Source organism: Nelumbo nucifera, chromosome 6 (assembly GCF_055504915.1).
Source record: "Nelumbo nucifera cultivar China Antique chromosome 6, China Antique-T2T, whole genome shotgun sequence".
Classification (NCBI taxonomy): Eukaryota; Viridiplantae; Streptophyta; class Magnoliopsida; order Proteales; family Nelumbonaceae; genus Nelumbo; species Nelumbo nucifera.
The window spans coordinates 36,097,930-36,111,489 of NC_142654.1; the positions used below are offsets into that span (position 1 = coordinate 36,097,930).

Sequence of the window (13,560 nt, forward strand, 5' to 3'; positions counted from 1 at the left end):
TAATAATATAAAATCCTATATTTGTAATGAATAAAAAAACCGGATATTAGGTGGTAGATAAATAGTCCAATTATTTAGGTCAAACAAGTGAACCCATGATGCCATAATTATATACTAAAAAATGGAAGATAGATAAAAAAAGAAAAAAATAAAGAAAATTTGTATAAAATTTGAAACAAACCCTTTTTGTCCAATCATCCATCCACCTATTACAATATTTATACAACTCCTACAGAAAAAAAAAAGATTTTCCATCTTAAGCCATTACTACAACCACATGACCACTTATCTTAGAAGGAAAACGAAAAACATAGAACTAGATAATATTTATGCCTAAATCTAGAATAGCCCCACCCATTCATCAACAATCCTCTATTTCTTTAGTCCTTGTTGGCAATGTTGTTGGAAAGCCAGTAGTCCAACCCCTCATAAAGGCCCTCTCCAGAGGTTGCACAAGTGTTCTGGATGTACCAGTGGCATTGACGGAGAAAGTAAAAACCAAGCTTATCAGTAATCTCCATAGCATTCATTGCATTGGGAAGATTTTGTTCTTTAGGTTGTGTTTGGTTGCATTTCGAATTTATTTGCACTGATACAAAATCAGGGTAGTTTAAATTATGATTTATTTTTCTTTGAAAATTTATCTTATTTTGTTTGATTGTTGTACAAATTAAGTAAAATAAGACCTGAAAGCAGAATAAAATAAACCTCAAAACAAAATTAAACCAAAATTTGCATTCTTTTCATTTGTACTCCCATGCATTTGTATTAATGTAAATAAAATTGTACTGCAATCAAACATAACCTTAGGCTCAGTTTGGATAGAATACAAATACATACAAAATAAAAGAAAATACAAATATTTGCACTCTTTCCAAATTGAACCTTCGCCAATACAAACAAGGCAACATCTCGCAATTCATCCTCATTCAATATCCTATGTACTCATCCCTCGCTATATCCACCACAAAAATAAGACCTTGAGTGTTTTGGAAATAGAAAGTCCACAATGGACGGATCTTATCCTGGCCACCAATTAACATCACAAATAATGAAGCTATAATTAATGTTCTTGTATTCCACTATCTCCACATTGAATCCAATGGTAGGAATTGTTGTGACAATTTAGCCAAGCTTGAGCTTACCATCAAGACCGATCATCACAATACACATCTCTTTCTTGGCAAAAATCTGGCTGAATAGTTTTGTGAAAGTTAGCCCCATCGTCTTTGTGTCCATGGGGTCCTTCTAAGGATTTTGGAAGGTGTGTAGATGGATCCAATTCACAATGGCAAGAGCAAAAACAAGAGAGAATTTTAAGTATATCTTTAACATTATTTATTTATTATATTAAACAAAAACAAATATGACAAATAAGAGGTATTTTTATTAATGATGGAAATAGAAATACAAAATCTAAAACCAACCCAGAAGGGTTAATCCATTCAAGCCAAAAGGGTTAATCCATGATGTCATAGTTAAATAATAAATGTCTATAAATAGAAAAATACAATGAATTATGAAAAATAAAAATAGAAAAATTTAGGCACCTCTAATATTATATATTAATCATATTAGATCATTTACCAAAAAAACATATTAAATAAAAAATAAGTGTGATAGAAAAAAATTAATTTTAGCAATGATGTAAAAGAAATACAAATTTTAAAATAAATATTTAAAAAAGTTAGAAACACAAAAGTACAAAAAAAGAGTATAGATATTTTGTAGAAAAGAATTGGACACATCTTTAGTATTATACATTCATCATATTAACAAAAAATACATATGAAAAATAAGAGTTGTTTTTACTAATGATGGAAATAAAATAAAAAATTAAAATTGACCCAAAAGCATAATGATTTTTCTATCTAGGTTGTGAGTGAATTGTTCAACCATTTAGGTCAAGTGGGTCAATCCATTATATCAATATATAAATAATAAAATTTAAAAAATAGATAGAAATACAATAAGCTGTAAAAACATAGAAATTTTGTAGAAAATATAGGCACATCTATAGTAATATGTATTCTTTAAATTAAAAAAATAATGTGAAAAATAAGAATCATTTTTTACTAATGCTGAAAATGAAATATTAGAATTAGGAAAAAAGAACGATATTTCTAACCTATAACCCCACTAACCAGGTCAAACATTTATTCAATGGTTTTTTACAGTGAAGTAGTTTTGTGCTAAATGAACTCACAAAATTATCATTTTTTTCTTTTTTTTTCTTTCTTGGGAAAAGATAACAAGGAGTTAAATGACTCAGGGCAGTGTCACTGCTTATTATAGACTTGTGATGAACTTCATGATTACTTAAGGTCTATTCGCTTCCTTGTCCTTATCTTGATAAATCGCTTCCTCATCCTTATCTTAATAAACTTTATCTGATGGAGTTTTATTGTAACATAAACTAATCTCTTAACTTTGAGTGTTGTACACAAACTCAAACTCTAACAGTTGTACTCAATCTTTTCATCTATATATAGTTCAAGGTTCGATCAAATCATTATCGAACCGTTTACCCATTCATCTTGAGCTCTCTCTACTATGTCTTCTTATTTTCTTTATGTTGGTATCAGAGCCACGACTCCATGGCTTCCAATGGTGACACAGACTCAGTTCAAAATTCAGCACAAAGCTCTCAATCCAATACTTCTCAATCCTATGGCACGGGCTCTTCTTTAATTTCGATTTTGTCACACTATCTCTTGATCAAACTAACAGGAGAAAACTATTTGTTATGGAAAGCACAACTACTTCCGGTCTTCTATACTCACAAGGTCATGGGTATTATTGATAGAACGATCAAGGCTCCTCCAAGAGAAATTGTTGATCCGGATCAACCTAACAATATCATACCAAATCTTGCCTTTGTCGAGTGGTTTCAGCAAGACCAACTTGTTCTTAGTTGGATTATCTCCACACTCATGAAGGGAATTTTCTCTCAAGTAGTAGGCCTTCATTCTTCTAATGAGGTATGGACTGCATTTGCAAAATCTTTTTCTACACATTCCCGTTCTCGCATACTTTAGATGCCCAGACAACTACAGAGTCTTAAGAAGGGTACTCTCTCTATTACTGAATACATTAATCGAGCCAAATGTCTTTCTAATAATTTATCTGCTGTAGCCGATCCTGTTAACACTACAGAACTTATACTTTATGTATTAGCCAGACTAGGTCCAGAATTTGAATTAGTTGTTACCACTATTGCCAATCGGCCCGATATGGACCAACTAGGCATCGATGATGTCTGAGGCATTCTACTCAGTCATGAAGTTTGGTTGGAACAACATCATATCCAATCTCTAGATACCGCACCCATAGCCTTGGACATAGAGCACCTGCGGTCAGGACGGTAGTCGTTTCAATGATAATGGAGACAGAGGCCGTGGTTGTTCCACTATTATTTGTCAAGTTTGCAACACCCTTGGGCATGGAGCACTGAAATGTCGCAGACGGTATGATCTCAACTTTAACAATGTACAAACAGAAGAATTTACTCCGATGCCACACATCACATGACACCCAGTGCTGAAAATTTGCAAAATCGGTCTGAATATGGTGGTTCGAATCAAGTCAAAGTAGGCAACAGAACAGGTCTGCCAATTGCTCACATCAGTTCTTCTATTGCCTCTCATAACTCTCTTTTCTATTGAATGATTTAATGCATGTACCTACTATTTCAAAAAAATTGTTATTTGTTAGCAAATTCACTCGCGATAATGATATCTATTTTGAATTCCATCGTGATTATTTTTTTTTGAAGGATTATATGGGGAGAACAATACTTTGAGGACCTAGTAGAGACAGGCTTTATTGCTTCCCGAGTAGTCTCGGCATCAAGAACACTTCTCCAGTTGCTTTTGTCGGTGAATGCACTACAATAAATGGTTGGCATCAAAGGTTAGGACATCCTGCCATTCGCATCATAAGGCAAGTCATATCCAAGTTTGGGTTACCATTCTCAACCATCAATGTTTCTTTTGTCTATGAGGCATGTCAGTTAGGTAAAAGTCATAGGTTACACCTTCCTTCTTCAAATAGTGAGTCTAGTAGTCCCTTAGAATTAATTAATTCAGATGTTTGGGGTCCTGCCCCGGTTCAGTCAAATAATGGTTACAAATATTATGTAATTTTTGTTGATGATTATAGTAAGTTGATTGTTCCTGATGCGAAATAAATCTGATGTTTATGAGATTTTTCTTAAATTCAAGAGTCATGTAGAGGTTTTGTTTGAAAGAAAAATTAAATGTCTACAATCTGATTGGGGAGGAGAGTATCGACATGTGTCCACCATTCTGGCTGCTCACAACATCATTCATCGACTTGCTTGTCCTCACACTCATGAATAGAACGGTGTTGCTGAACAAAAACATAGACACATCATCGAGTCTACCCTGTCTCTACTGGCTTCCTCCAATTTTCTGTATTCCTTTTGGGACGGTGCTGCCTCCATTGCCGTCTACTTGATTAATCAGCTTCCTACATCGTTGTTAAAATGAGCTTCTTCCTTCACCACCTTGTTTGGTAAGACACTTGAATATAATTTACTTCGCACATTTGGCAGCTCTTGCTACCCTCTTCTCCGGCCATACAACCACAACAAATTTTCTTACAAATCTCTTCGGTGCATATTCGTCAGCTACAGTGACTCCCACAAAGGATATAAGTGTTTCCATCCTTCCTTTCGACAGTTATATATTGCTCGCCATGTGGTGTTCGATGAGAGCTTCTTCCTCGGCATAACCCCCTCTCCGCTGGTTGGTTCATTGAATCATACTGGTGTGACTATTCATGTGTCTCCAAGCTCATCTTCGTAGGAAGCATGACCAACTGATCCACTGGATCCACCTTCTCTAGCACCATTATCAGCTCCTTTTTCTTCATCCCCGACACCATCACCGGCCCCTCCATCAACTACTTTGACGTCATCGCCTTCTCCTCCGCCACCGTATGGCACTCGTCTAATATAAGATTTACTTGATGCCACCGCACTGACTACCTATCAACACCATATGCTTACTTGATCTCAAACCAATTCTCTTCCCTTACGATCCAACGGTGCATCTCGTTATCCCGTTCCTAGAGCTCTCCTAGCCGAACTGTCAGATACTGCTACTGAACCATCCTGTTTCTCTAAGGCATATAATGATCCCGCTTGGCGCGAAGCTACCCGTGAAGTCAACACTCTTGTAAATAACCAAACTTGGATGCTTGTCCCACATCAATCACACATGAATGTCATAGTCACCAAATGGTTTTATAAAGTAAAACGATGGGTTAACGGTTCTGTTAATCATTACAAAGCTCGTCTTGTTGCACAAGGGTTCAACTAGGTTCCAGGTGTTGACTTCACTAACACCTTTAGTCCGGTGGTTAAACCAATCACCATTTGCACCATTCTTGCTCTCGCCGTTTCTTTTGATTGGCCACTTTGGCAGTTAGACTTTGATAATGCCTTCCTCAATGGTTATGTATCAAAGGAGACCTATGTTCGTCAACCTAAGGGTTTTGAAGATCTGGCTTCCCCCTCGTATGTTTACAAACATAACAAGGCTCTCTAGGGCCTTCAATAGGCCCCACGTTCATGGTACTCTCGCCTCAATACTCATCTTGTTCAGCTTGGCTTTCATATATCAGCAGCTGATCCTTCATTGTTTATTTATCACAAGGATTTAGTCACTCTATATATGTTGGTCTATGTCGATGACATTCTTCTCACTGGTTCCTCCTCCTCTACTCTTGATGATCTGATTACCACATTGGGTCATGGTTTCTCCTTAAAGGATCTTGGTCCAGCTCGATACTTCCTTGGCATGAAGATTACACCTCAGTCTAATGGCATCATCCTTACTAAACAACGATACATCTTGGACCTTTTATATCGCACCAACTTGGCTGAAGCTAAACCTCTCAATATGGCTATCACTACTAAGCTCTCCAGATTTATTGGCGATCCTCTGCCTGATCCTTCTGAGTATCGAACCATTGTTGGCACTCTTCAATATGTTATCATCACGAGGCCCGACATTTCTTTCTCTATGAACAAGGTGTGTTAGTTTCTCCACTCTCCAAACGATAGAACCCTAGATTGTTGTCAAGCAGATACTTCGATATCTTAAGCATACTGCTCATCATGGTTTGCATTTTTATTCCACATCGGCTCCGCTAACCCTTCAAGCTTTCTTCGATGCTGATTGGGCTAGCTGTCCTAATGACAGATGTTCTACTGGGGGCTATCTCATTTATCTGGGCTGCAATCTAGTTGCTTGAAGCTCCAAGAAGCAAGCCACTATTGCTCGCTCCAGCATAAAGTTAGAATTTCGAGCTTGTGCCAATGCTGCAACCAAGCTTCTTTGGATACACTCCTTATTGCTTGATCTAAGACAACCTCCTACACGCATTCCTGTGGTTTGGTGTGACAACATTGGCACCACATATCTTGCTGCGTACCTAGTCTTTCATGCTCGTACTAGACATGTTGAAGTTGATTTTCACTTCTTACGAGATCTTGTTCTCAAGCGGTCCTTTTCTGTTCAATTTATTTCCTCAGATGATCAAGTGTCAGACCTACTAACTAAACCACTCACCGGAACTCGATTTACTTCTCTTCGATCCAAGCTTCATGTCCTTCCTAGACATTTCACTTGAGGGGGCGTATTAGAGACTTGCGATGAACTTCATGATAAATTTCATTGCATGGTCCTTACATGCAATAAATCTTTTACTTAAGGTCTAATTGCTTCCTCATCCTTATCCTGTTAAACTCTATCTGATGGAGTTTTGTTGTAACTTAAACTAACCTCTTAAGCTTGAGTGTTGTACATAAACTCAAACTTTAACAGTTGTACTCAATCTTTTCATCTATAAATAGTTCAAGGTTCGATCAAACCATTATCAAACCGTTTACCCATTCATCTCGAGCTTTCTCTACTGTGTCTTCTTATTTTCTTTATCTTTGCTATACAAAAAAAGGATATAAAAACTCCAAGTTATCTGCTGTAGTATTGAAGTCTCTTGATCTAATTAAAATTCACATGGAGCTGTCTAGCAAGGTTCCTTGCCTCCGAAAGCAAGTGATTCAAGATCCACAGCCCTTCCCTCTCACGACACAGCCAATGTATGGTTTTAATTTATTAGTCACCAACCACATGAAAATGATAGCATCCGAGCTGCTGGGCTAATTTTAAAGCTCTGAGAGCTGTGAGAGTTCTGCTTTAGTGGATGGCCTCCGTTATTGGTCTTCGGTAAACCCAAGTAATATTGCCCATCAGAGAAGAGAAAATTTCTCCAATTCCAGCTGGGCGTGGGTTGCCTAGAGAATTGCCATCAAACTTGAGGGTTAAATCAAAGTGGATTTTGCACTATACTCTGCAACCCCAAGAGTTCTATTCAGAGATGGGGATGAATAGATGAGAAATCTAAAGTTTCTTCTGATGTCATTAGAAGTGAAACCTGTAAACTAAGGAATCACAGATGCTTATCTCCGAAGTCATTTTGTTATTTTTAGGTTTTCATTTTTTCTAGACAGGCCAAAAGTGAAACTATCAAGTCATAGATGAAGAAGAGAGATATTACTTGACAGGGAGGGAAACAGGGAGAGACAGAGTTATATACTCATCTATGGGCGGCACTATTCATTGATAGTGACAAACACAGTATCTGCAATATAAAGAATTAATGCTAGGGGATGATTGAAAGAGCATATAAGCATATGCCATGCGTATATCACAAAGTACAATATCTAATAGCGAACATGACACAAGCAAGTTTGATGCATTAAATTTACACGCAGACAACGTGGCATGAGCTTACATGAGGAAATCATCAAGCGACAGATTCGTTGGAGGGGTCAAAATTAAATGAGTCACGTCTTATATATTGCTCCAACTGGATTATTCTATTATTTTCGCTGACTATCATGGTGCCATCCCCAAGCTAACGTAGCTCTAGCGCCCTCTTCTCCCCCCCTTCTTCTCCATTGAAAGAGAGAGAGAGAGAGACAGAGAGATTTAGCTCCCTGCTCTCCCTATATATTGGTTATTATATGATTTTCCAGGTGGCTTTAATTAGCTTATATATAACATAAATAATCATTTTCCAAAATCCTATAAGCCATCCAAACAAGTATAAAAACCTTTTTTCTTCTTTTGTTTTCATTGTATATATGATCCTTACGTAATAATCTCACTGAATTGACCTAACCTAAGCACATGAAATGATCAAAACGGTGAAACTGTTAGATGTGGCAATTCGTTTCCATCCTGTTCTGGTTAATTAGAATCAGATTGGGTGGCTGAGATCGTCAGATTCTTCCATATATTCTCTCTTAACTGAACGAAATCTGCCAAACTATATCCCTACATCCTCTCTTATGTGCCCAACCAAACAAGTAAAAGAAATTGCCTAAAAACGAGACTCTTTAACTTACAAAACTCTTCTCATCTCTCTTCTCTTCTTACTTCCCTTCTACGCTTCGTTTTCTGCGTCACAAAAACGTCTTTAAATACTGCTCAAGCTACTCTTCATCTTCATCCATTTCCCACCATTCAACAACAAGAAGCCTAAACCCAACGAAATAGAAGCCAAACCATGCCTTCCGAAGCCACCAGGCCCTGTCCCATCAAAACCGTGGTGCTTTTGGTCCAAGAAAACCGTTCCTTGGATCATATTCTGGGATGGATGAAGATCCTTAACCCAGAAATTAATGGCGTTTCATCAGGAGACGAATTCTATAACTCACTCTCCACGACCGATCCCAATTCAAAGAAGGTTTACTTTGGGGACCAGTCTGAGTACGTAGACCCTGACCCAGGTCACTCGTTCCAGGACATTTACGAACAGGTCTTTGGCATACCTTGGGGACAGTCTTCTTCGCGTGAGCAGGCTGTGAAGATGAATGGGTTTGCTCAGAATGCAGAGAACACACAGAAGGGTATGTCGGACACAGTCATCAATGGTTTTAGACCCGAAGCCGTACCAGTTTACAGGGAACTGGTTTCGCAGTTTGCTGTGTGTGACCACTGGTTCGCTTCAGTCCCCTCTTCAACACAGCCAAACAGGCTTTTTGTGCATTCTGCAACTTCGCATGGTTTAATCAGCAATGACACGAAGAGGCTGATCGAAGGTTCCCCACAGAAGACGATATTCGAGTCACTGGATGAGGCTGGGTTCTCTTTCGGGATATATTATCAGTATCCTCCTTCTACGCTTTTCTACAGGTGAGAGCCTACTTTCCATTTTAATCTGTTTGGCCTCTGAGCTTAGCTTCTTTCACCAGTTTGATCACCTTTTGGATTTTAATGCATCATGGGTCCCTTCACTTCGCTCATGGAAGCTTCCTCTCTTTCAATATTTATCTTCCTCTTTGTTCGTTGGTTTGTTTGTTATATACAATAGAATGGAATCTAGTTTACCTAATTCCCAATGGTTTGGCGAAGTCTCATCATGTGAAGGTCCCTGTGGTATGTAGATAGATATAAACCACCCAAGGATTCCTTGAGACTTGAACAAAGTAGGAAGTCTAAAAGAGATTGCTTGTTAGCAAAGGGGCAAGCCATATGTCCAAATTCAAGCAAGTGGAAACCTGAAATTTCTTCTAGAAAATATAGAAGTGTGTTAACTTTATTTATTAAAAAGTGGATATCTAGGGTGTCAAAATATATTCTTTTCTGTTTTATTATTTATTAATTGTTTTGATTTAGATATATCAATATTTACATATATACATAAATTTGCAAATCATACAACAAATTACAAACAAAATGGGTATTTTTTTTCATCCTGAAATTCTTAGCCATGTGCCTAATTGCTAAGATTGGTGATGACAAAACCAAAAGCAGATAAAAATAGCAATAGTGCTCCACACCACAATCCATGTTTTGCCATTGCTTTAAGAATTTAAGAGATTCTCTTAAGAATACTAAGTCCAATTATCTAATGAGCTCGTATCTACTACCCACACACTACACACAAGAAACAACAACCACACATTGGGAATATTTCTCATGTACTTGGTATGTTGTTTTGATGCGAAATGTTCTTAATGAAGTTAGATTTGTTATTGGTGAAGATACAAACCACACATACCCACAAGACACAACAGATGGACATCAAGAACATCTGGCAGGCTTGTGTGTAGCAGATTTCGACTCGTTCCCAATGTACAGCTGTAGAGTCTTGTGAATAGGCTTGTGGATAGAAGATCGGATCTCAATATGTTGTTGTAGTGTCTTGTGGGTAGATAGGGTGTGGGACTAGATCCAGACTTTTGTCTAATTGCTTAAAATGATGCTTTGATTAAAAGCCATATTTGGTTGGTTGTTCTGAGTTTCATTATTTTAATTCTTACTTGTTACAAAATTCTTTCCATGGGTCTCATTCCTTTTCGAATGAAAATCAGCCCATAGTATAAAAATTGAGGTATCTTGCAGCATGAAAAGTAATCATGTCCCATGTTGTTCATTTTCATTCTTTAAAGGAAATTTATGCCAGTATAGGTCTATAAAACTATCACCATAAATATTTATTGGTGGACTGCCTTAGAAAGTTATGCCAACGGGCATTGACTGTCGGCCATCCACTAGTAAACATCTATGCTAACAACTTTGGAGACCTAGGCCAGTGTTTTATGATCACTAACATAGTTTTTTTTATTCTTTTCGAATAAAAATTGGCAACATAGGGCACTTGCGATTTGAAAATAATTTATTTTTTAAGAAAAAAGTGTTTAGTTCATAGCAATATTTTCTCATTTTACCCATCTTGTCCATTTTAATTAGAACATCATCTTGGGTAAGAATGAGTATGAGAGTTAACCAAACATGGCCTTAACTTGTTTCATATCTATGGAAGTTGAAATCCACATTCACAGATATGTGCAGCCCTGCATTTGGAACATCTTTTTACTGGTATGTTTCTATTCATGGGCATATATTCTCAATGCACGAATGCAATGACTGTGAGGATGAAATAGGAATTCCACTAGGATGGAAGCATCCTCAGAATGAAATAAAATTAACAAATAAAAATTAAAAGAATTAATTCTATGTATAAGAAAAATTAAGAAATTTCCAAATGATGAGTTATAATTCATTTCCCCGGTGGGGTAATGGAAAAAATTTTTGTTCAATTTCAATTTCTTAGATGCCTTGACACGAATCGTAGCTATGACTCAAATGAGCTTTTAACTCAATTTCTTATTTTGTGTTTTAGTAATCAAATATTAATTAGTTCATAGTTGACACTTGACAGGAACCTTAGAAAACTGAAGTACATAAAGAATTTCCACCAGTTTGATATGAATTTCAAGAGTCACTGCAAAGAGGGGAAGTTGCCTAACTATGTGGTGGTAGAACAACGATATTTTGATTTAAAATTGTTGCCAGGGAATGATGATCATCCCTCACACGATGTATCAGAGGGACAGAAATTTGTGAAGGAGGTTTATGAGGCACTGAGAGCAAGTCCACAGTGGAATGAAATCTTATTCATAATCACATACGACGAGCATGGCGGATTCTATGACCATGTCCCAACTCCTACTGGAGTCCCAAGCCCAGATGACATTGCAAGTCCTGGGCCATTTTACTTTAAGTTTGATCGCCTCGGCGTTCGGGTGCCTGCCATCTTCATTTCTCCATGGATTGAGCGAGGAACAGGTGGTATATAAGAGAAACTTTGCTTAAATTTGAAGCAAATGCATGGATTATTAGTTGTATTTAAAACACAATTAACTGATCTCTTGGCGATGTAATTGCAGTGTTGCACAGACCTTCAGGACCATATCCTTCTTCAGAGTTCGAACACTCTTCCATTCCAGCAACAGTGAAGAAGATTTTCAATCTGAAAGAGTTTCTGACAAAGCGTGATGCATGGGCTGGAACTTTTGAGACTGTATTGACGAGGGAGAGTCCAAGAACAGACTGCCCAGGTGAACTTATTCCACTGATGATCTACTTACAACCATACTACATTATGTAGAAACACATTAATGCTTTTTTTTCCAAGTAATCCTGAACTAAATGTGTTAGAGAATATCAATCTATGCAAGGACTTCAACCTAAAAGCTTAAGCTGTTAGGTGAGGGAACTGGATCTCCAGCCCACACCTACCCACAATACACTATCCCGCGTGAATTGGGAACATCTCCCCCTGCATATATTATTGCAGAGGATGAGATGTTCTCCATGCATGACTGCAATAAACGTGGGCAAGAAATCCAGACTCTTAGGTGAAGTCCTTGAATAGGTTGATGTTCTCTAACACGCCCCCTCACACAAAAGACCATTGGGCTTGAAGTATGAACAAGCCTGTATTTTGTGTTGAAACTTAATTAATTATAATGGGATAACAAGGAGTGGTTCTGACCATCTCAAAGAACCATTCAACCTAAAAGCTTAATCTATTAGGTGATGTCCTTGAATAGATTGATATTATCTAACAAAATGCATGCAATATGCAGTGACTCTGCCACAGCCCCGGAAATTGCGATCAGGTGATGCAAATGAAGGAGCAAAGCTAAGTGAGTTTCAAGTGGAGTTGGTGCAGTTGGCAGCTGCACTGAAAGGGGACCATAGAAAGGACATTTATCCAAACAAGCTTGTCGAGAAGATGACGGTTAAAGATGCCGTCAGTTACTGCAAAGACGCCTTCAAGAAATTCTTAGAAGGATGTGAGAAAGCCAAGAAGAACGGGGCTGATGAATCTGAGATTATTGTGTTACCTTCACTACCGCCTTCGAAGAATTCAACTCCAGTAGTCGAACAACCACCTCCCAAGTCAAAGTCTTTCGTCCACAAAATGTTTGCTTGTTTTGCTTGCAATAACTAAAAAAGTGTTCAATTCATGGAATACCTTCCATTAATTCTCTGTATTTATTAGAATCTACAGCTAGACTGAGTGGGTTCTATTAGAAATCACCTTGCCATGTACAAACTTCCTTCCATGACATACAATCAATTGATTGTAGAAAGAATAAAGTTGTGTTTGATATCAGTGCCGTTTCTTCATCAAGCGTTTGTGTGTTTGGGTAATCTCTTAAGAAAAATTTGGATTCACTCTGTCAAGCATATAAGTAGGAAATTATTGTGGATATAGCTTTAAGTAGAATGGATTGGTGAAACACAATTCATGTAGCCAACCATATAGTTGGGATAAGGTGGGTTATCTCAGACTGAATTGACTCTCTCTCCCTTGATGTCATCATTCTTTTATGCTTAAATCTAATTAGTGGCAGCAAAAAATGATGATGATGATGATGATGATAATAATAATAATGAACGAAAAATAATATTTTAGTCAACATTGACACATGCATTATTTTGCCTTAGGCAGCATGAACTAATTAACTACACAAGACCAGTCCCACTTCATGGTGCTTAATTCACTGGGCCCTTGGTTTATCCCAAAATTGTTTTGTTCAAATAAAACATGTATGTTCAATGTTCATGTGCCCTTTTTTAGAGATAAGGACCTCACGCAACTCACACATCAAAGTCCAGATTCTCATAAGATTGCCACATATTATATATATAATCAGTTTCTTTGATA

The 13,560-nt window shown here is 37.4% G+C and overlaps 1 protein-coding gene and 1 pseudogene across 2 annotated transcripts; one reads left to right on the plus strand and one right to left on the minus strand.

Moving 5' to 3' along the window:
• Window positions 1-380: 380 nt before the first annotated feature.
• On the minus strand, window positions 381-1,224 carry LOC104608801 (ADP-ribosylation factor 2 pseudogene; annotated as a pseudogene).
• Window positions 1,225-8,524: 7,300 nt separating this feature from the next.
• Window positions 8,525-13,005, plus strand: LOC104608764 (non-specific phospholipase C4-like). 2 transcript variants are annotated; one of them, XM_088889617.1, is made up of 4 exons: window positions 8,525-9,230; window positions 11,263-11,672; window positions 11,771-11,941; window positions 12,473-13,005. In XM_088889617.1, the coding sequence occupies exons 1-4, from the start codon at window positions 8,602-8,604 to the stop codon at window positions 12,838-12,840; spliced, it is 1,578 nt and encodes a 525-aa protein (XP_088745743.1). In that variant the 5' UTR covers window positions 8,525-8,601; the 3' UTR covers window positions 12,841-13,005. The 2 variants fall into 2 exon arrangements, with proteins under 2 accessions (XP_088745743.1, XP_010273152.1); XM_010274850.3 differs by having other exon boundaries at window positions 8,526-9,230; window positions 11,263-11,669.
• Window positions 13,006-13,560: the final 555 nt, after the last annotated feature.